Source organism: Euleptes europaea, chromosome 10 (assembly GCF_029931775.1).
Source record: "Euleptes europaea isolate rEulEur1 chromosome 10, rEulEur1.hap1, whole genome shotgun sequence".
In the NCBI taxonomy this organism is placed as follows: Eukaryota; Metazoa; Chordata; class Lepidosauria; order Squamata; family Sphaerodactylidae; genus Euleptes; species Euleptes europaea.
This window is the reverse complement of record NC_079321.1, coordinates 12,741,086-12,763,088: the sequence shown is the minus strand read 5'-3', so window position 1 is coordinate 12,763,088 and position 22,003 is coordinate 12,741,086. Positions and strand designations below refer to the sequence as shown.

Here is a 22,003-nt window from a genome sequence, read left to right as displayed (position 1 = left end):
GCTGGAAACCCCGTAATAAGCTAATTTCCTCCTTTGGGTCCAGTTCAGGTAACTGCCTGGAGCAGTGGCCAGCCTTGGCTGTTTTAGAGCATATGTGTACTAAGCCGTGATCCAGCTATGTGTTCACATTTATTTAGCCCTGGGCATACGGAAGCAGCATGCAGAGCTCAGAAGGAGCCCCATCCTGATCACAAAAGCTTTTAAAGAAATGCTTCTGCCATGGCTCGCTCATTGCTCCAGAAGGAATGCCTTGATTAGTGCTTTATGGCGCAAGAGGCAGCATTTCTCACCCAACAGGCATTTCTCACATGAGGAGGAGGAGGAGAAATGGTTTTTGTATGCCGATCTTCTCTATCTTTTAAGGGGAATCAAACCATCTTACAATCTCCTTCCCTTCCTCTCACCACAACAGACACCTTGTGAAGTAGGTGGGGCTGAGAGAGCTCGAAGGGAACTGTGATTAGCCCAAGGTTTCATGTGGAGGAGTGGGAAACAAACCCGGTCCACCAGATTAGAGTCCGCCACTCATGTGGAGGAGTGGGGAATCAAACCTGGTTTTCCAGATTAGAGTCCACCGCTCTTAACCACTTCACCATGCTGGATCTCAAGTGAGGTGGGCTGGGGACTGCATAAAACTAGGGCAGGAGTGGAAGGATACAGCAGCTGATCCACACCAACCGAAAGGGTGGTGGTGTTTCTTCAAGCATCCTTCAGCTTCATTTCCCCATAAAACACCAAATTCACAAGTCGAAAGCCACAAGTTTCTTTTGCTGTTCCCCACTTCGGAAGAGCTGCTTGTGCTAGGACTGTCAGGTCCCAGATAACCATCATGGTTACACAGTGCGCTCTATATAAGCATAAGAGCTGACCATAGAAAGGTAGTGGCTGAAAGTGCCATCAAGTCACAGCCTACTTGTGGCGACCCTGCAGGCTTCTCAAGGCAAGAAATGAACAGACGTGGTTTGGAATTGCCTGCCTCTGTGTAGCAACCCTGGACTTCCTTGGCGGTCTCCCATCCAAGTACTAATCGGGACTGACCCTGCTTAGCTTCCGAGATCTGGTGAGATCGGGCTAACCTGGGCTACCCAGGTCAAGGCAGAGAAAGGTAGTGCCCTCTTTTTATTGCAACCTGGGAATGGGGACAGGAGAGCCAGCGTGGTGTAGTGGATAAGAAAGGTGGTTTGGAGCAGTGGAGTCTGATCTGGAGAACTGGGTTTGATTCCCCACTCCTCCACATGAGTGGCGGAGGCTAATCTGGTGAACTGGATTTGTTTTCCCACTTCTACACACAAAGCCAGCTTGGTGACGTTGGGCAAGTTACAGCTCTCTTAGAGCTCTCTCAGTCTCACCTACCTCACAGGGTGTCTGTTGTGGGGAGGGGAAGGGAAGATGATTGTAAGCCGGTTTTGAAACTCCCTTAAGTGATAGAGAAAGTCGGCATATAAAAACCAACTCTTCTTCTTCTCTAGGAGGCTTTGCATTAAAAAAGCTATCTGAAAATTGCCTTTGTATGGATGTCCTGGTTTGGAATTTAAAAAAAAAACCTTCATCAGATGCAGAAAGTTAATTGTCAGTCAGCAGACATGCAGAGAGAGAGAGAGAGAAATTACAGACAGTGAGATTAAAAGACCATGAAATGCAAGAGGTGTCATTGGTGACTTTTCTGAGCAAGTCTCAAAAGCAAAGTAGTGGAGCACAAAGACCATTCCCGTCAGCTGCAGTTGTGATAACACTGCCTGCCTAGTTCCCTTAAGCAATTCGTATGCAACAGTCATAGGTCCGAACGGCTTTATTTACACATACCGCTGCAGTCAGATACTGAGTGGTCTGAGTCCTTCTCCACCCCTTTGCGAGGAGGGTACTAATTGAAGGAAAGGGACTGAACCGAAGATGTACACTCTCTCTTCCTGGAGGCAGAAGGAAACCAAGGTTTAAAGAGATATTCAAATCATGGACTCTCCTGATACACTGAAGAAAAAGGTAGCCATTATCGGAGGAGGCTTGGTAAGAAATGTGCATTTTGTTCTCTTGTCATTATTACCCTGTCTAACAGTCCATTGGTACAACACTGCCTGCTTTCTTATCCAAATGTTAAATTCTGTTTACTGGGAGTAAAATTGGAGTAGCTGCCTCCAGTTTGGGCATAATACTTCAGCTGTGCCCTAGCTTTCAGTATCAAACTCTGTACAAACTACAACATTAAATACTTTGATATAACCAGGCATAGCAGCTGACGTCAAGTCAGTCCCCCCACCCTTGCATACATTTATTGTGTAAAATGCTTGCTACCGCTTTACCTTTGACCCAGAGGCTCAACTAGTGTTTTTCAGGAATCAGCTGATCTGCAGGCGGTTCGGTACTGAATTATAAATGTTTATGATTCTGCCTATTCTACCAGTCAAAGAATAAGGACATCAGTCTTTCAGTTCATTGAGAACACTAGTGACTATTATCAGTTCTTGCTTCTGGTTGAGATAGAATAATAGAATCGGAAGGGACTATCAGGGTCATCTAGTCCAACCCCCTGTACAACGCAGGAAATTCACAACTACCTTCCCCCACACCCACAGTGACCCCTACTCTAGGCTCAGAAGATTATTTACTGGGGGTGGGGAGTCATGTAATTTCATGAAGTATATATAATGTTGATAAATAGTAAAAATGTTGGCTTGGAACTGCAACATAATCTCCATACATGTTGTGGGGGGGGTTATTGATTACTTCCTCCTGAGGGAGACCTCCAACTCTTCCCTTTTTATGTTCCAAGACACAGAGTTATACAGGACCCTCTCAGGTTGAATAAAGTTTGACTCAGTTTTTAAGCAATGTGCTTATAGTTATAGGAGCAGTTCATGTGCACTTTCACTAAATTAGTATCTGAATTGTGTGTGTAAAGTGCAGTTGAGTCACAGCTGATTTCTAGCAACCCAGTAAGGTTTTCAAGGCAAGAGATTAAAAGAGGGTGGTTTGCCACTGCCTTTTTCTGCATAGCGACCCTGGTATTCCTTGGTGATCTCTCATCAAAGTACTAACCAGGGCTAATCCTGCTTAGCTTCTGAGATCTGACAAGATCAGGCTAGCCTGGGCCATCCAGGTCAGGGCAGTAACTGAATTACATATGGACATTTTGATTTAAATCATTTATTTAAAGTGATCTTGTGTTGGTAAATTAAATCATAATTTAAACCCCCTTGATTCAGTCTAGCCTTGGTGTCTTACATGGGATAATCCAGCATTACCAAATCTTACTCAACACAGAACAGCTTCTTGAGAGAGGCAGGGATAAGGCGCGCTTTCCGTTTGCACGGGGCAACAGTGAAGCTAACAGCACTGGTTGGACTTTCATGACATTTACTGGGTTATTTGTTTTACAGTGGACACTGTTTTTAGCAATCCTTGTTAGCTGCTGAGTCCTTCAGAGAAAGGCAGTTTTAAAATGTCTTAAATATTTACATTAAATTAAATAATTCTGATGTTTTTGTTGCAGGTGGGCGCTTTAAATGGTTGTTTCTTTGCTAGAAAGGGGTTCTTTGTGGAAATTTATGAAGCCAGGCAAGGTATGCTGTCTTGATAATGTTTACAGCTTTAGAGTAGCAATTAATATCCTGTTTATTTATTTACATAATTTATATCCCGCCTTCTTCCCCAGTGGGGACCCAAAGCAGCTTACATGATTCTCCTCCCCTCCATTTTATCCTACCTTGCCAGAGCCAGAGTCCGGAGGTCAGACCCAGCACTGGCTCCGGCCTCCCCTCCCCCCCCCACTGCAACTAGGGCTGCCAGGTCCCTCTTCTCCACTGGTGGGAGGTTTTGGGGGCGGAGCCTAAGGAGGGAGGTTTTGGAAGGGGAGGGACTTCAATGCCATACAGTCCAATTGCCAAAGCAGCCATTTTCTCCAGGTGAACTGATCTCTATCGGCTGGAGATCAGCTGTAATAGCAGGAGATCGCTAGCACCTGGAGGTTGGCAACCCCAGCTGCAACTCACCCTTCTAGGGGGGTTGCACCATACCGTGGCGCTCCCCCCATCATCCAGCTCTTTGCCCTGGTGAGGCCTCCTCCAGCATTGCCAGGACCAAATTCAGTGTTGCCAGAGGCACCAGTAGGGTTGCCAGCTCTGTGTTGGGAAATACCTGGAGATTTGGGGGGGGCGGAGCTTGGGAGGGTGTGGTTTGTGGAGGGGAGGGACTTTAGTAGGATTTAACGCCATAAAATCCATCCTCCAAAGAAGGCATTTTCTCAGGGTAACTGATTCTTGTCATTGTGGAGATCAGTTGTAATGGTGGGAGATCTCCATTTGGGCAAAACTCTATGGTAAAAACAGCTTCTACCATAGCGTTTTTCAGGGAAAAAAATATCAAACCTGATATATCAAATACTGCAGAGAAAGGACTTACAAAAGTAGAAAACAATCAGTAAGAGTAGGATAATACATACAATAAAATATACTATATACTATAAACGTTGGCATACATTACAATCCTATTCCCTTTATAAAAGTACCTTCCTGAACCATTCCTAAACAACTTGAAATACCTGCTCTGTGGTCTCTTATGCTGTTACAGAGGTGCTCTCAAGATACGCTGCATGTTCTAGGCAGCCGTATTTGTTAATGCTTCCACCTCCCAAACGTTTGAAGTGGAGTGGAGGAGGCCGTGTCTAATGGCGATACCAAAATAGTCATCTGGGTGAAGAAAGTAGAACCTTTTCCCTTCACACATCTCATACCCTGCAGCCTGTCACCAGAATGATATTTTCTTCCAGTCCCATTCTGAGAGGGAAATGGCTGAAGTGATGGTAGTGTGGGATAGGACTGCCAAGCCCCTGGTTGGGCCAGGGGGACGCCTGTCCTTGAGCTCCCCTTGCCTGCCACTGTTCCAAGCAGTGGTGGGTTGTTGTTTTTTAAACTCACCGGTGTTGCAAACGTAATGACATCACTTCCATGGAAAACCTGGAAGCAACGACGGTAGCTCTAGGAATTTGCCCAAAACTCTACGGTTTCCCCCAGAAGTTAGGTCACCATGCTTGCAATGTCACCCCCCATGTCCCATGTCTCAGGTGGAGCCTGAGGAGGGCGGGGTTTGGAGAGGGGAGGGACTTCCATGCCATAGAGTCCAATTGACAAAGCAGCCATTTTCTTCAAGGGAACTGATCTCTGTCGCCGGGCGATCAATTGTAATAGCGGGAGATCTCCAGCCACCAACTGGAGATTGGCAACCCTATTAAAGTTCCTCAATGACTGTGTCTATTTCTGAAATGGGCGGGATTCTTACAGGGAATACAGCCCTATATTAAGTGATGTGCAGAACCACCACTTCAGTTCTGCTTTTAGATGGATGTGGGAAAGAGATCCTTCAGTGGCACAAAATAGATGCAGTATGGCGCCAACTTTCATTTCATTTCAGATATCCGTGCTTCCAGTCTGGCTCGTGGTAGAAGCATTAATTTGGCTTTGTCTCACAGGGGACGGCAGGCCCTCAGGGCTGTTGGAATGGAAGATCAGGTGACGTTGCCATTGGCTTGAAGTATTTTCCATGCTGAGGTAGTTTGAATAGTGTTGGATCGCTAGATAGCTAGAAGAAACCAAGTATTCTCAGCAAACAGCATGATGGTAATTTTGCAGTGAGGACAAGGACAGTTCAAGCAAGCTATGTTTCTTTTAATGAAGGTTATTTCATCTCTTCCTTGGACGTTTTCAAGCAAAAGAATGGACAGGTATTTTACAACAGTTCCCAGTGGAAGTCAGTTTCAGGTAGCCAGCTCAAGGTTGAATCAGCCTTCCATCCATCCGAGGTTGGTAAAATGAGTGCCCAGCTTGCTGGGGGTAAAGTGTAGATGACTGGGGAAGGCAATGGCAAACCAACCCGTTAAACATAGTCTGCCTAGTAAATGTCGGGATGTGACGTCACCCCATGGGTCAGTAATGACTCGGTGCTAGCACAGGGGACTATCTTTACCTTTTTAAAATACCCAGCAGAAGATTATGCTATACGGTTTACTGGACTCCTTCCAAGTTCAACTTTTTGTACACCAACAGTACAATCCTATGGAGAGTTACTCCAGTCTAAGCCATGGCTCAGTAGTAGAGCATCTGCTTGGCATGCAGAAGGTCCCAGGATCAATCCCCGGCATCTCCAGTTAAAGGGACTAGGAAAGTAGGTGATGTGAAAGACCTCTACCCGAGACTCCGGAGAGCCGCTGCTGGTCTGAGTAGACAATACTGACTTTGATGGACTAAGGGTCTGATTCAGTATAACTCAGCTTCATGTGTTCTATTTGTTAATCAAAGTTTCTGTGTGTGTAATGTGTCCTACTAACCACTGAAGAAGGCCTGGGGGCCGAAACGCATTTGGCATGTGGTTTTAGATTATCTACCCTGTGTTTGTTGCCATAAGGGCTTGTTTTTAATATATGCATAGGACTTTGTAATAAATATTAATTTATTGTTTAATTGCATTTTATTTCACTCAACCTTTTGGTTACCCAACTGCTGTCAATCAGAACAGACCAATACTGGGATGGTGGGACCTACATTTATCTCCATTTATCTGATGCTATCAGAACGTCTAGTAAATGTTCATCCTGCCCTTCATCTAAAGCGCTCAGGGTGTTATGCTTGGTTGTAAGCAGCTTTGAGACTCCTTAAAGGTAGAGAAAATCTGGGTATAAAAACCAACTCTTCTCCTTCCTGTTTGCTTTTATCATGCAACATTTATTCCTGTCTGGTAAGGAAGTTGTGTATTGGCCCTTAGGATATTAGTGTTAAGAGAAAACAACTTCTGCCTTTTGGATTTCAGGTTGTGTCTAAAGGCATTCCTATGAGAGCAAGGAGGATTCACCCACTTTCAGGAAAACAATATGCAATTCCTTATGGAACAAAGAGCCAGGTATCTCGGATTTTTGGCTGTTGGTTAATGTAACCTTTAGTGCTGCTTTTCATATATGTCAATCTCTTCTTATGTAGATAACTAGGACCCTGTCATTATGATGAGCAAAGTGCGTGGAGAGAACGCCAGTGTATTGCAGGGACCCATGTGAAAGATGCAGTGTGCATCTCCCCATAGGATGGTGTGCAGGGGTGGAATGGCCCTTGAACTCAGTGGGAAAGTTCCCACTTGCCTGCAGGCCTGCAGTTATTTCACAGATGCTCAAGTATCTCCTATAACTGGGATGCCTGAGAATTTAAATAACAAGTCTGATTTCACTGGATTTTGTTATAAACGCTTAAAACACATCCCAAAATATTCTTGGTCTATATTTTTTTCCCTTGCAGTACATTCTGTCTGTTGATAGAGCAAATTTAAACAGGGAACTGCTAACTGGTAAGTGTGATTTTTCCTATTCTTGGTCCTTTTTTGTTTTGTCAGATTTTAAAAGAATCTAGTGTTAGAGGCGCTAGCTTCAGTAAAATAGAGGTGAGCTATGACCAAATTTGGTGTCAGTGCTATTTACTGTGTAAGGGGAAGGCAGAGGAGACATGTGTGTCAGAAAGGGTTTGAATTAGAACTCGCTGCCCTGAAAACAAGAATATGTTTTCTAACCATTTCGACTTCAGTTTAAAGTTTCATCTGTCTTTAGCCTAATTGGGATGCAATATGCAAGATTCTATACCTGTCGTGAGAAAAAAGAGCAACAGCAATTGCAAAAGCTGCCATATTCTCATTGCGCTTGGATGCAAACTTTTCACTTAGAATGTGACACTAAATAAGCATTTAAAGTTAACTGAGCATGAGGAAACTTCATAGCTGCAAGGAGTAAAAAAGGGAGTGCATGTCACCCATTTTGCCCAAACCTGTTTCGACACCTTGATGTTGGTAGAGTTGTTTGGCCAGCTTTGAATGACACACAACTGACATGTAGCATTTCTCAATGAATGGTGATTGGGGAGGGGCTGTGGCTGAGTGTTAGAGCATCTGCTTGACATGCAGAAGGTCCCAGGTTCAATCCCCGGCATCTCCAGTTAAAGGGACCAAGCAAGTAGGTGATGTGCAAGCCTGAGCCCCAGGAGAGCCGCTGCCGGTCTGAAAAGACAATACTGACTTTCATGGACCAAGGGTCTGATTCAGTATAAGGCAGCTTCCTGTGTTCATTGCTGCAAATCAACTGCAGCCAACAAATTTCCACACAAGGGTAGAACAGGTTACGTTTTAGACGAGATTGCAAACACTTTGCCTGAGAACTAACTGTACAGATCTCTAGGGAAAATGGAATTTGATGAAGCAGCTATGTTTGCCTGAATATTTGTGTTAATGCAGTATACTTATTCCCCACCCCCACCCTGTCCTTTCTACAGCTGCGGAGAAATATCCCAATGCTAAATTGTACTTTGAGCACAAACTGCTGCGCTGTGATTTAGAATCGAGGACGTTGACCTTTACAGGGTAAAAGATAACACGGGCCCTCCTGAGCACTCTAATAATTAATCAGAATCCAAACAAACGAGCCAGTCGTTTTTACCAAATTAGTTTGGGCATTCTGCAATTACTCTGGTATATCATTTGCTTTTTCAGTAGGGACTGTCAAACTGGAAGAGACGATGGGCAGAAGGAAGTCTTCTTTCACCAATAGTTTAATCACCAACAGATAGCTACCTTTTTATTCTGCTGATAACAAAATTATTTGTATTGAGCTGCACCATCTATCTTCAGTTAGGGTTGCCATGTCCCCCCTGGCCACCGGCTGGGGATGGAGGGTAGGTAGGGTTGCCAGGTCCCTCTTCGCTACCAGTGGGAGGTATTTGGGGTGGAGCCTGAAGAGAGCAGGGTTTGGGGAGGGGAGGGACTTCAATGCCATAGAGTCTGGTTGCCAAAGCTGCCAATTTATCTGGGTGAACTGATCTCTATTGGCTGGAGATCAGTTGTAATAGCAGGAGATCTCCAGCTGGTACCTGGAGGTTGGCAACCCTAGGGATAGGGTTGCCAGATCCAGGTTGAGAAACTCCTGGAGGTTTGGGGATTGAGCCTGAGGATGACAGGAAACTCAGTGGGTTACAATGCCATGGAGCCCACCCTCCAAATCATCTATTTTCTCCAGGGGAACGGATCTTTGTAGTCTGGAGATCCGTAATTCTGGGGGTCCCCAGGTCCCACCTGAAGGCTGGCAACCCTATCTTCAGTAGGTGACAGGTACTCTTCAGCAGATACAGTCTCTTTATTAAAAAGTGGAAAGTGTTGGTTCTGGACTTCATCCCTCAAGCTGAAGCATGTAATTTGATGTTAAGAAACATTAGAGGCAAATAAACTTGAGGATCTTTGTGCTTTAAAAATGCAGATGTTGAAGTATTCTGAATTATTATGAATTAGTGGACACATCATCCAATCCTATTGCGCATTAACAGCGTAATACATGCCCTCTCAGAGGTCCAGAGAGGTTTGTGCCACTTCCAGGTTTTGAGGCTCCTAACATACTAAAAATAAAAAGATGACTTAAAAACAAGTTGCAAAACTGATAAAATGCCAAAAATTAACAGGTGTATACATCTGAGTAAAGTTGCCAACTCTGGGTTGGGAAATTCCTGGAGATTTGGGGCCGAAGCCTGGAGAGGGAACTCAGCATGGATGTGATGCCTTAGAATCTGGCCTCCAAAGCTGTCGTTTCCTCCAGGGGAGCTGTTATATTTTGTCTGGAGATCACTTGTAATTCCAGAACTCCAGGACCCACCTGGAGATTGGCAATCCTAAACTTGAGGGCCAGGCCAAATGGCCCCCCTGGCACCCCTCTTTTTGGCCCTAAGCATAAATTATACCAGTCCTTTATTTGTATTGTATTATTTATTTATCTTGTTTATTATTATATAACAATGTTTATAATTATATAATATATTATATAGTATAATATATATAATTTAAAACCCTATTTCAGGGATCCACAAGAAATGTTGATATTTGAGGGGTGATGCCTTACTCTCAAAATTGTTGTTTAATTTTTGGAAAGAAAATGAGACTTCCATGAATCTACCTGAGTAGCCTTCAGTTTTTTGGATTTGGTATGTTAACTAGATCCTGGTAGAATGAAGTCCAAACTTACAACAGGAATGCAAAGCCTTAATTTGTTAAAATATAATTTTACAAAGGGGGGGGGGTCCAAGCAAATTCAGACAATTCTGAAAATTAGTAATATTCACTTAATGAAGGTGGTTTTCGTTATTGGTATTGGAAGGTTGGGGTAACAAATATCCAAATAAGTAAGCCAATGATATCTCTATCTGTATTTTTTAGGCCGGACCTTAGATCAAAAGAGGTTACTTGTGATCTAATTGTGGGTTGTGATGGAGCATTTTCCACAGTTAGGAAGCAGTTCATGAGGCAAACGCGTTTCAATTACAGCCAAACGTATATTCCTCATGGATACATGGAATTGACAATTCCCCCAAAAGATGGAGAGGTAAGTAATGATAACAGGTTCCCTCAGTCATCTCTGCTTTCTTCTGCTTCCAGTTCATGGATCAACATACTTGACTTACTTACATTTGTCGCCTTTGTAATTTCCTTTCTAACTTTTTTGTGTGTGTCTCCATTCAGTTCGCAATGGAACCGAATTTTCTTCACATCTGGCCCAGGAACACATTCATGATGATTGCGCTGCCCAATCTGGTATGAATGAAAGTAATGCCTCTTTAGGTAAAGGTAGTCGCATCCCGATGTTTACTAGGCAGACTTTGTTTATGGGGTGGTTTGCCATTGCCTTCCTCAGTCATCTTCCCTTTACCGCCAGCGAGCTGGGTACTCATTTTGCTGATCTCGGAAGGATGGAAGGCTGAGTCAACCTTGAGCCGGCTACTTGAAACCGACTTCCGTCAAGATTGAACTCAGGTCGTGAGCAGAGCTTTTGACTGCAGTACTGCGTCTTACCACTCTGTGCCACGGGGCTCCTAATGCCTCTCTTAAGATGTCTTTTTCACTGGGATGCACAATTTGAAAATTGGTGATAATTTCAAGAGAGATCAAAGAGTTTTATTTATGTGCTGAATTTGTAGGCCTTTTAAGAATTTTTTTAAAATATAAATATAGTTCTTAAAAACAATTGAAGATTTCTATTGTAGTTTGAACTAGATAACAGCAATTTAAACACAAGAGTGGGTGTGAAGAAGTTCAGAACCAATTCCATAATGAGCAAGTGTTCACCTCTTGGTGAATTGCCTATAAATATGGTGCCGTCAAACCTCACAAGCAAGAGGTCCCAGAGCTCTGGAGCAGCCAGAGAGAAAGTGTTGCATGACACAGCAACTCTGGAAAATTAAACTTTAAGTAGGGCCTCTCCAGGTGATCTCAATTCAGAAGGATTTGAATGGGAGAAGAAGACAGGCTCTGAGATAAACTGGGTCTAGGCTATGTAGGTCTTTGTAGATCAAAGCCAGCATGTTCAGTTTGGCCAGAAACAAACAGGAAAACAATGTCGGTGCTTTAGTATTGGTATAATGCATTTTTTACTACAATACAAACATCCGACAAAAGTCTAACTTCAGTATTCTATACCACCTGAAGTTTCCGAATTGTGTTCAAGGTCAGCCCCACAGGAGAGTGTATTGCAGGAGGTCACCAAGGCATGGGATGACAGTGGCAAGGACTTGCTCTTTTACAAGAGGGTGAAGCTGGCAAATCAGACAAAACTAAAAAAAAAAAAGGTGCCAGGAGCCACTGTCACTATCTTGGAATCTAGGAGTACTGAATGACACAGGATCACCCGCAAGCTGCAAACCTGATGCTTCACTGACACTATGGTGACATCTAATAAAAGTATCTTGGAGCAGGCAGATAACGAGTGTCAGGGGCAAGAAGTGTGATCAGGTCAAGCACAGTTCCTTCAGAGTCCAAGCACCAATGCAAGAGAGGGTAGTCCAAGCCATGAGTCACGTCCAGTCCAAATTAGTCAGGTTCCCAGGAGTTCAAAATGAGGCACAGATACAAAGGCTGATATGTAAGAGGTTGTGATGAGTTGCTCCCACGACATCCATGCTTTGCTGGCTGCTTAAATAGACAATTATTTTGCTGAGATAGATAAGCCAGCTGTTGCTAATTAGGCTGTTCTAGCATTCCAGGCTAGACAGTGCATCAGTCCTGTTCTGCCTCATCACTGCTGTCAGGGAGTGATCTGTGCTGGGCTTGCAACCATGCACTCCGCCAGCTATCCTGAAGTTCTCTTCGGAGCAGCCTCCTCCTTTGTCCTAAAGGCTTTGGTGACTGTTGCTGGGTTTCAGGCACGTCTGGGGTCCCTGAGCTGGAGGTCTGCAGGCATGGTGAAACCAGTTTCTGCCTGTGCTGTTCCTCTGTTCTCAGCTGTACCTTTGTTCTGAGGCTGACTCCCTCCACCTCCTCTTCATCTGTGGAGGTCTCAGCAGGTTGACCCAAGACAAAAAGCCTTTCCCATTCCCTCTGGTCTCCCATGTTGGTAGTGATGTGATGACATCACTTCCAGAAATGACATTAATGCGCCGGCAGTGATGAGGCCTAAGCCTCAATTTGCACCTGGTAACATCTCCCCCTTCCCCGTCAGTTGCCAAGGGGTAGCTGGCAACCCTACCAGGGGAAGCTCTGACAGGGTGGACCTGCTCCCAGACAGTGTTGTTGGCTCTGTATACTGGTTCTAGTTATATTCTGTTGCATTTTAATAAAAAAATAAAAAGAATGCTTGAAGCTGGTTTGCAGCCATAGATGATGCTAGAACAACTGTAGTGTAACTAGTATCTCTAGCAGACTAGTAGTAATATATAATATTGTATTATGTATTGAAAACAATATAGATCTTAAGGATGAAATTGAGAATTGTATTATGTAGATCAGCAGGGAGGGCTGCTTCAAAAATGTTTTTTTAATATAACAATGTAGGGAATTTCTTTTTTCCCCAACTATGTTTCAGGAAACTGGCCAGTGATTTCATTCCTTTGAAGTTCTGTCTTTTTTTCTTTTTCATCTGTAGGATAAATCATTCACATGTACTCTCTTCATGCCTTTTGAAGATTTTGAAAAGCTCACAACAGGAGACCAAGTGCTGGATTTCTTCAAAATGTACTTTCCAGATTCCATTCCCCTAATAGGAAAGTAAGTTTTATTTAGCCACTTTTGTTCTCTGTATTTACAAGTGCAGTAAAATATCAAGGGAATATTGTAGATGACAGGCATTCCTTAATCTATTGATCATATTGAATGTAAAGGTTTGAAGACCTTTAAAGTCAGATTCTGCACAGTGGATCTGAAAGCCACCGACGGTGTAAAGAGCTGCCCTCAAGATCTTGTGGTACACATGGGTCCCTGCCTTGAGTCTTAGTTCCTCTTATTTGTTTGATTCCCTATTTCAATATGTAGCTGTGTATTTATCAAAATGGCTAACTATGAGCCAAACCATGCATGATGTTTGGGATCAGATTCCCATGTATTTTCACTGTGAAAAGCAACCATGTAGGAGATAACGATCAGGACTGAGCACTGGGGAAGGAGGAGTTAACTTTTTTGTCCCTGCTCCATTTTTAGTTAAACTAAATCATATTTGTCCTTTATAGTTGTCATGGTATGATGTCGGGTGTCATGCAGGCTTGCCACAGACAGGAATCTCTTCCAGGGATCCCGCCTTTCTTCCTGCCCCATTCAGGCCTGGAGTAGGCAAGGCCCTTAACTAACTGCCACCACTCTGGTTATAGGGCCTTCCTGGAGAGGGCCCAGAACACCCTCCCTGCTCCCAGGCAACCCACACTTTAGTCAGGGCACATAAAGTAGATGCTTCAGAGCGTGAATTCTATGGCATTATACCCCACTGAGGTCCATCATAAACCCTTCCCTCCACTGGCTTCACCCCCAAATCTCCAGGAATTTACCATCCCACAGTTGGCATCCTATGGCTGGCCTCCAGAGCAGTAGGCCACCAGGAACATTTTGGGCAAGTTCCTGCCAGTCGGCCCCTGCTAGTTCCATATTTGTGATTCTTCATTTTGTTAGCACTTTTATATATCAAGCAAATGAAAGGGCTATATGGAACTTCTCAGCCTACCTATGCAGATTCCTAGTTGCTGAGATTTTATCCCTTCTCTCACAAGCAATGAAATTGTAGCCTGACACAGCCTGCATTTCTGAACACGGTATCTGCAAATCCTATAAAGCAGGGGTGTCAAACTCATTTGTTACGAGGGCCAGATATGACATAAATGTTACTTGACTGGGCCGTGCCATGCCAGCCCAGATCAGGACTGGGTGTGTGTGGCTGCCTTGGTTGGCTCACAGGCCAGATAAGAGATTCTCAAGGGGCCGGAACCAGCCCGCGGGCCATATGTTTGACACCCCTGCTATAAAGCCTTTTGCTGTTTATCCTTGTATGAGTTTTGCATCTGATCCTTGATGTGCTGTTCTTTGGTTTCAGGGACGCACTGATGCGAGATTATTTTTTGCTACCAGCCCAAGCCATGGTATCTGTGAAGTGCTCGATATACCACATGGACTCTTGCTGTGTGCTGATGGGGGATGCTGCGCATGCAGTCGTCCCCTTCTATGGGCAAGGCATGAATGCCGTGAGTGAAGGAGTCAGTTTTGCAGTCCCTAAGCGTTTGCATCTCACCACAGTTCTCTGGCTGGGAATTAAAAAAAATTTGTTATAAATGATTGAAATAACTATTCACCGGTAGAACTAATCAGCTACTAGAACTGGAAAACACTCTCAGAAGCTTCATGGTGTATCTGTACTGGAGGGTACCATGTCACAAATTAGCTATTTGAATGCATCTACACGCTTCAAAACTCCCCCATGCCTGAGAGGAAGTTCTAACATCATTTAACCATTTTTGTTCATTTTTGCTGAATTGTTTTCTGTTACAAAGGGCCAAATGATGCATAATATCGAGTGAATAAAAGCTTTTAAAAAGCATTTCACTAATTTCAAGGGTTTTTGTCAATTTCTTTTGTCAAAATTGCTAGTTTATCTGAAATTGCCCAATTTTTTGGGAAAATGGAATGCTGTACAATTCTCAAGAGTTAACACCTTATATTCAAAGGCATTCTACTCAGTCCAAAGGGGGGAAAGTCATAGGAGTTCCTTCCCACAATGTTCACCAGAATTACCCAATTTTCATTGCAAAAATTGAAGGGGCGAGTCCTCAGTTTTTATTCATGCTATACATGTACCGAGAGCCAGCGTGGTATAGTGGTTAAGGTGTCAAATGAAGACCTGGGAAACCCAGGTTTGAATCCCCGCTTCCCCATGGAAACTTTCTGGGTGACTTTGGGCCAGTCACACACTCTCAGCCTCGACCCTGACAAGTATTTGGATGGGAGACCTCCAAGGAATACCAGGGGCGTGACTTGGAGGTAGGCAATGGCAGACCACCTCTGAACGTCTCTTGCCCTGAAAACCCAGTGGGGTCACCATAAGCCAGCTGTGACATGACGGCAATAAATAAATAAAAATAAAAAAGTACAGTGAATGAAACCTTGTCTGAAAAAGCATTTTATTAATTTCAAAGGAAAAAAAATATTCCATAGGAGATTTTTTTCCAGTGTTCTCCAAAGTTTCCCAATTTTTCTATTGGAAAAAAAATGTATTTGTGGCTGTTCTGATCCTATGACCATGGTTAAGACATAGGCAGAGTTACATTGCTGCTGAGCCTGTGCTTAGTCCCATTGAAATCAATATGAAGCAGAAGTGCTGAGCTAAATCGTGGCTGTTTGCTCTTCATCCCTGTCTTTCTTTTTCCATTTTAACATGTGGCAGATATCAATTGCCTTAGTCCGCTAGTTTTATTTTATTAGATGGGCACTGCACTGTAAGAAAGACATTTTTTATTTGTGTTATTTTTTAATCGATACTCTGCCCTTGTCTTTGACTGGGATTCAAAGTGGCTTACATCATTCTCCTCTCCTCCATTTTATTCTCACAACAACAACCCTGTGAGGTAGGTTAGGCTTAGAGTGTGTGACTGGCCTAAGGTCACCCAGCAAGCTTCCATGGAAGAGTGGGAATTCGAACCTGGGTCTCCCAGATCATAGTCTGCCCTGTAACCACTACACCAGACTGGCTCTCAGGGAGGGAGGGAGAGAACGGCGAGGGGAGGGGAGTTCAGTGACAAAAGTTTAAGAAGCAACATCTATCAGGAACAGCTGGTGTGTTTGTACTGAGACACAAAAGCTAACCAGATACCCAGTCATCATATGCATTATAATGATTACTTGCAGTAGAGTTGCCAGGTCCCTCTTTGCCACCGGTGGGAGGTTTTTGGGGTGGAGCCTGAGGAGGGCGGGGTTTGGGGAGGGGTGGGACTTCAATGCCCTAGAGTCCGATTGCCAAAGCAGCCGTTTTCTCCAGCTGAACTGATCTCTATCGGCTGGAGATCAGTTGTAATAGCAGGAGATCTCCAGCTAGTACCGGGAGGTTGGCACCCCTAACTTGTAGCGAGCATTAATTGTTTTGTGGAACTGCCAAGGACAAAGCAAATCAGAAAAGACTGGCAAGGGAACTGGAAACGTTTCCCTATTTCTGAAAACATTAAAAAACAGTTTGGATGAAGATTTCACACAATTTAGGTGGAGATTTATTTGATGCAGGGGATTAATTAATTACTTTCTGTGCACTTCTGCAGTTCCACAAATTAGAAGTTATTATCCTAAGCTCGCAGTTTTCCTTTGTTTACAGGGATTTGAAGACTGTCTAGTTTTCGACGAGTTAATGGACCAGTGTCAAAACAATCTCAGTGAGTATATATCTGTGGGGAAAGAGGGCACTGTAAGCCTTTGCAGACCCCTCCTCGGGATCACTTGTTAAAACTGCTGCTCATATGAGTGATCGCCTCTGTAGACTGAGAACCAAACAAGATATTCAGGCAACTCGGGTTCCGTTCAGCCACACAGCAGTTGCAGGGGATGGCTTTTTAAAAAGAAAGGAGAGTCCAAATAGGCTCAGGATGCTGCCACAGCGGGAGGAAGGGGAGGAAGGACTCTTGGGGCGAAAACGCACGGTCGCTTTAGCCTCCTTTATTCCCTGTTTCAGCCAGGATTCAGCCAGGATCGAACGCATGCGTTTTCGCCGAACATGTGTTCGACCCTGGCTGAAATAGGGAATAAAGGAGGCTAAAGCGACCGTGCGTTTTTGCCCTTGCTCTCCCCCCCGCCCCGGCATTTGCCCATGCCCAAACAACCCTGGAGGGGGGAAGTTATTTCCCCATTTTTGCTGCTCCACATGCACAGAATCTTCTACACAGAGCAGCAATAACAGGGGAATAGCCCCCTGCCCCCTGTGTTGTTTGGGCACGGGAAACGGCTTGACGAGGAGGCAGGAGCCCTTCCTCTCCTGCTTGGCAGCATTCCAACCCTGCTTGGGCTCTCCTTTTTTTAAAGACATCCCCCACAGCTGTGGTGTGGCTGTGTGGAACCTGGACCCAGCTTCTTAAAAAACACACACCACAAATCTAGTTTTACACTGAGAGAGAGGGGAACCGAGCCGTGAGGCTAGTACAACATGAAACTAATGGTCAGGTCAACATAAAAAGTTTTTACCCTGCCTCTTTTTTTCTTATTTCTGCTGTCGAGCCACATCTGATTGATGGTGACCCCTGGAGGGGTTTTCAAGGCAAGAGATGTTCAGAGGTGGTTTGCCATTGCTTGCCTCCACGTCACGACCTTAGAGGTCTCCCATCCAAATACTTGCCAGGTCCAACCCTGCTTAGCTTCTGAGATTTGATGAGATCAGGCTAGCCTGGAGCTATCCAGGTCAGGGCCTGCCTCTGAGCAGGAAGAAATATAGTTTCCATAGAGTATTTTTTTTTAGGGGCATGCTAGAGCGTCCCTGTTATTTCCGAGGTAAACCCGGAAGGAATATTATTGGGCGTGTGCAATAATCGCTCCCTCCACCACCACAAAGAAGCTCCCACCAGTGGTAAATGGGGACCTGGCAACCCTATCCACACGGGCTTGTGTTTAGTAATGCAACTGTATTTTTATTCCCCTGCTCTTCACTAGACTCTGCAGAGGAGATTGGTTAATGCACATCTAACAAGGTAAAGCGTGAATGTCAGAAAAAGGTGCACCTTCCAGGTACAGGGAGCTCCAAAGTTTACCTGTGTGTAAGGGTCCCATTTCTGCCTCAGGTGTCTGCCTCCCCGAGTTCTCCAGGCTGAGAGTTCCTGATGACCATGCAATTTCAGATTTAGCCATGTACAATTATATTGAGGTAAGTAAATATGGTTTGGGTGATGACGAAGTGACGAGAGACGTCTTTGGATGTAAAGCCTCCCTTGGTTGTTTCAGATGCGCTCCCACGTTAATTCGAAGTGGTTCATATTTCGAAAGCACGTGGACAACTTCCTCCACGCCCTCCTGCCCTCCACCATTATCCCTCTCTACACAATGGTAAGGTACTATAATATGTTGGCACTTTCCTCACTTCCTGTCACCTTGGTTTCTTCCACTCTCACCTGCATGGTTTTGTAACCTGATGCAGGTCACATTCTCCAGAATCCGCTACCATGAAGCTGTGCAAAGGTGGAAATGGCAGAATAAGGTCAGTGGAATTTCAGAGGGATCTTTTTGAAATAGGCATGTGTGTGATAAGTTTTAATTTTGGACTATCTCTTTTTGTTGTGGAGAGATACAAGGGAATTTCCCAATTGCCTTTCTTCTTATAACTCTGCAATAAAAAGGGCTAGGTTGTAATGTTTACTTTTTCAATGATAGATGGGAATAGAAGATTCTGCTCTGTTCAGTGTAGGGTTGCCAGCTCTGGGCTGGGAAATTCCTGGAGATTTTGGGGGTGGAGCTGGGGGAGGATGGTGTTTGGGCAGGTGAGGGACCTCAATGAGGTATAATACCATAGAGTCCACCTTCCAAAGCATCCATTTTCTCCAGGGGAGACCAGTTGTAATTCCAGGATATCTCCACCCACCTCCTGTAGACTGACAAGTCTAGTTCAGCAACCTCTTTATTTGTAAAGCACTGCATACCTTTGCTATAAATTTATCATAAATAGCTATTCTTCTGATCCTTAGAGTTCTAAACATGTCTTTAGAATCATTTACAGTCTTAAATATCCAACTGTATAGCTGGGAAGATGTACGTTCTGAGTATGGACAGATAAAAAGGTAGTCATTTCCCTATGCAAGCACCGGGTCATTACTGACCCATGGGGTGACGTCACATCACGACGTTTACTAGGCAGACTAAGTTTACGGGGTGGTTTGCCGTTGCCCAGATAAACCTATTGCAAAGTGCATTGTTCCTGACACAAATATTTTACCCTTGGACTGAGACCTACTACACAATTAGCTTTTCTTTTTTTTTCAGATAATCAACAGTGGCCTCTTCCTCATTATGGCAGGAGCAACCGTAAGTGGTGTATACCTGATCAGGAACTGCATAAAGCCCAAATCGGACTTCTGTGTCGACAGTCTCTGGAAATGGTCTCTTGGCCTCAGGAAATTTGTAACAGTGGCACAGTTTACACAAGATTGTTAAAACCAAGAGAGACAATGCGGGAGCTTGAAGTCTTAATTAAATCTCTCCATGGCAAGTCAGATCCTCTGAGTCGATCAGCCACTGAGAACAAGGGCGTGCTGCCAGATCATAATTATGTTTCTCTCAGTACTGAAGTCAGCGTGACTTTTGCCAGCGATCTGAGAGGAACTTTGCCTTCACGGTGCCTAATTCTGAGATACAAAGCCTCCAACCACTCTACCTCAGTCCTGTGACAGAGTTGATTATAAGTGTTGTGTTTTTAAAAAATAAATGTTGCTCAGTTTATCTCCTGCCAGTTTAAAAAAAAAATCCTTGGGGGAAGGAGGGGTTCTATATCGTTTGAAGCACCCATTAGAAAAGCCTGCATGCCTCTTAGGGCAATATTGCATCTGGAAGCCTGGTATTTTCTTCTTAAACATCATATACTTAAATGGCGTTTGATTATTGAAGATTCCTGATCCCAAGAAGCAATGACTGTAATAAGCCCCAAATAAGTTTTTCTCCATCTTTTCTTGCCCAAATCTGAAGAAATTCAGGACCCTCTTCTGAGCTCCTGAAATGAAAGAATCCATCTCCAGCACTGCTCTTCCATGTGTGAGAGAAACCAAACGTATCACAGACTTTTCAATGCAGTTCTCTTATGAAAGAGACCTTCCCGCTCTCAGCTTGGAATGTACTAAAATGGTATTTGATGTATGAAAACTGAGGAGCTCTAGGAGACACACCAGTCAGCAGATCACAAAGGCTATGTCTACTGGGAAATAACAGAGCTGGCCCTTCCACTAGGTGCACCTAGATGATCGCCTAGGGTGCCAGTCTGTCTCAGATCTGGAGGGGCATCAAGCCAGCCCTCCCGCATCATCGCAGAATTGGCCAAGGAAGCCAGCACCACGCTGAGGCCTTCCCACTGCACAAATTCACCCAGATGGTGGTGGTGGTAGGGGGACTTTTGCTGTTGCTGGGTCTGGGATATCACACCTGTTTTTTTATCATCGGAAAAAAGCTGCTGCGTAAATCAGCAGGGAAATAAACTAGATTTAATCTCCTGCTATATCGAATCGGCCACTAGAGGGAGTAAAACACATGCAGAACTTTTTAGAAGAAACGAAGAAACAGGAACTTGGAGACGAGGAAAAAGAGAATGCAGAATGCAGAGAAGCCCCTCCGAGGAATACCTGGGCGGTGATACGGAAGCAGGCAATAGCAAGCCACCTTGGAAGGTCTCTTGCCTTGAAAACCCCACCAGGGGTCGCCATAAGTCAGCTGTGACTTGATGGCAAAATAATAACAATTGACCAATCAGGGACTCGGAGGGAGCTGTCAGGACAGCTTCCTATCCAACGAACCAGCATCCTGGTGTGGGTGGGCCTGGATTACAGGGGAAGAAAATCCCCCTACAGGGAGGTGACTTGCCTGCTTGCAGTGCTGAGTTAAACGAGGACAAGACAGAGAGTGACTGAGCTCTAGGGATGCCAACTCTGGGTCGGGAAATTCCAGGAGGTTTGGGGATAGAGCCTGGGGAAGGCGGGGTTTGGAGAGGGAAGGGGGTACAATGCCTTTTCTCCAGGGGAACTGATCTCTGTAGTCTGAAGATCAGATGTAATTCCAGGAGATCTCCAAGCCCCAACTGGAGATTGACAACTCTATTGGGCTGCCAGCCTGCCACCACCTGGACTGTCTGCCAAGGACAGTGCAGGAGGGCCTGGAGGCACCCTGAGTTGGCCGGAGCACTGCCCCATTCACCCTAATGGACCAGGCTCCACTACTGTGATCATTTATTTATTCACATAACGCATAGTTAACTTGTGGAACTCCCTGCCCCAGGATGTGGTGATGGCTGCCAGCTTGGAAGGCTTTAAGAGGGGAGTGGACATGTTCATGTTGGGGAGGGGCCGTGGCTCAGTGGTAGAGCATGTGCTTGGCAAGCAGAAGGTCCCAGGTTCAGTCCCCGGCATCTCCTGTTAAAGGGACTAGGCAAGGAGGTGATGTGAAAGACCTCCGCATGAGACCCTGGAAAGCCACTGCCAGTCTGAGTAGACAATACTGACTTTAATGGACCCAAGGTCTGATTCAGTATCAGGCAGCTTCATGTGTTCATGGAGGAGAGGGCTATCCATGGCTACTAGTCAAAATGGCTACTAGTCATGATGCATCCCTATTCTATCCAGGATCTGAGGAGGAGGCCTATTACATTAGGTGCAGTGGAAGACAGGCAGGACAATGCTGCTGCTGTCATCTTGTTTGTGGGCTTCCCAGAGGCACCTGGTTGGCCACTGTGTGAACAGACTGCTGGACTTGATGGACCTTGGCCTGATCCAGCATGGCCTTTCTTATGTCCTTATGTTTATCATCCTACTTCTTTAGCTACTGTTAATGCTCCCATTGCTCACAGGAGGTGATGGCTAGACACTTGCTCTGTGTGTGTGTGTGTACACACATGCATGTACGCAGTAAAGGGGAGTGCAAGTTGCAGCAATTCCCATGCAGTGTGCAATTAAGCAATCTAGCACCTAGATGTGATGCTTTCATCACTGGGATAGAAGCACGTTTGCAAAAGCCGCACAAAAAGGTTCCTGGAAACGTA

General features: G+C 44.8%; 1 protein-coding gene across 1 annotated transcript; it reads left to right on the top strand.

The window, feature by feature from the left end:
- The first annotated feature begins 1,950 nt into the window (after positions 1–1,950).
- KMO (kynurenine 3-monooxygenase) lies at positions 1,951–19,419 on the top strand. Its single transcript, XM_056856852.1, has 15 exons — positions 1,951–2,004; positions 3,488–3,557; positions 5,404–5,501; positions 6,796–6,885; positions 7,272–7,320; positions 8,292–8,379; positions 10,228–10,381; positions 10,519–10,590; positions 12,914–13,035; positions 14,345–14,492; positions 16,607–16,664; positions 18,057–18,139; positions 18,217–18,318; positions 18,410–18,469; positions 19,249–19,419. Exons 1-15 carry the CDS (start codon positions 1,951–1,953, stop codon positions 19,417–19,419), a joined length of 1,419 nt encoding a protein of 472 aa, XP_056712830.1.
- Positions 19,420–22,003: the final 2,584 nt, after the last annotated feature.

What these genes read in the sequence shown, in the direction of transcription:
- KMO (XM_056856852.1), top strand. Translation starts at nt 1,951, where the DNA reads ATGGACTCTCCTGATACACTGAAGAAAAAGGTAGCCATTATCGGAGGA. An exon ending in CTGTTGGAATGGAAGATCAG is followed by an intron (nt 5,502 to 6,795) that starts GTGACGTTGCCA and finishes TTTGGATTTCAG; the next exon opens with GTTGTGTCTAAAGGCATTCC. An exon ending in GGTGGAAATGGCAGAATAAG is followed by an intron (nt 18,470 to 19,248) that starts GTCAGTGGAATT and finishes TTTTTTTTTCAG; the next exon opens with ATAATCAACAGTGGCCTCTT.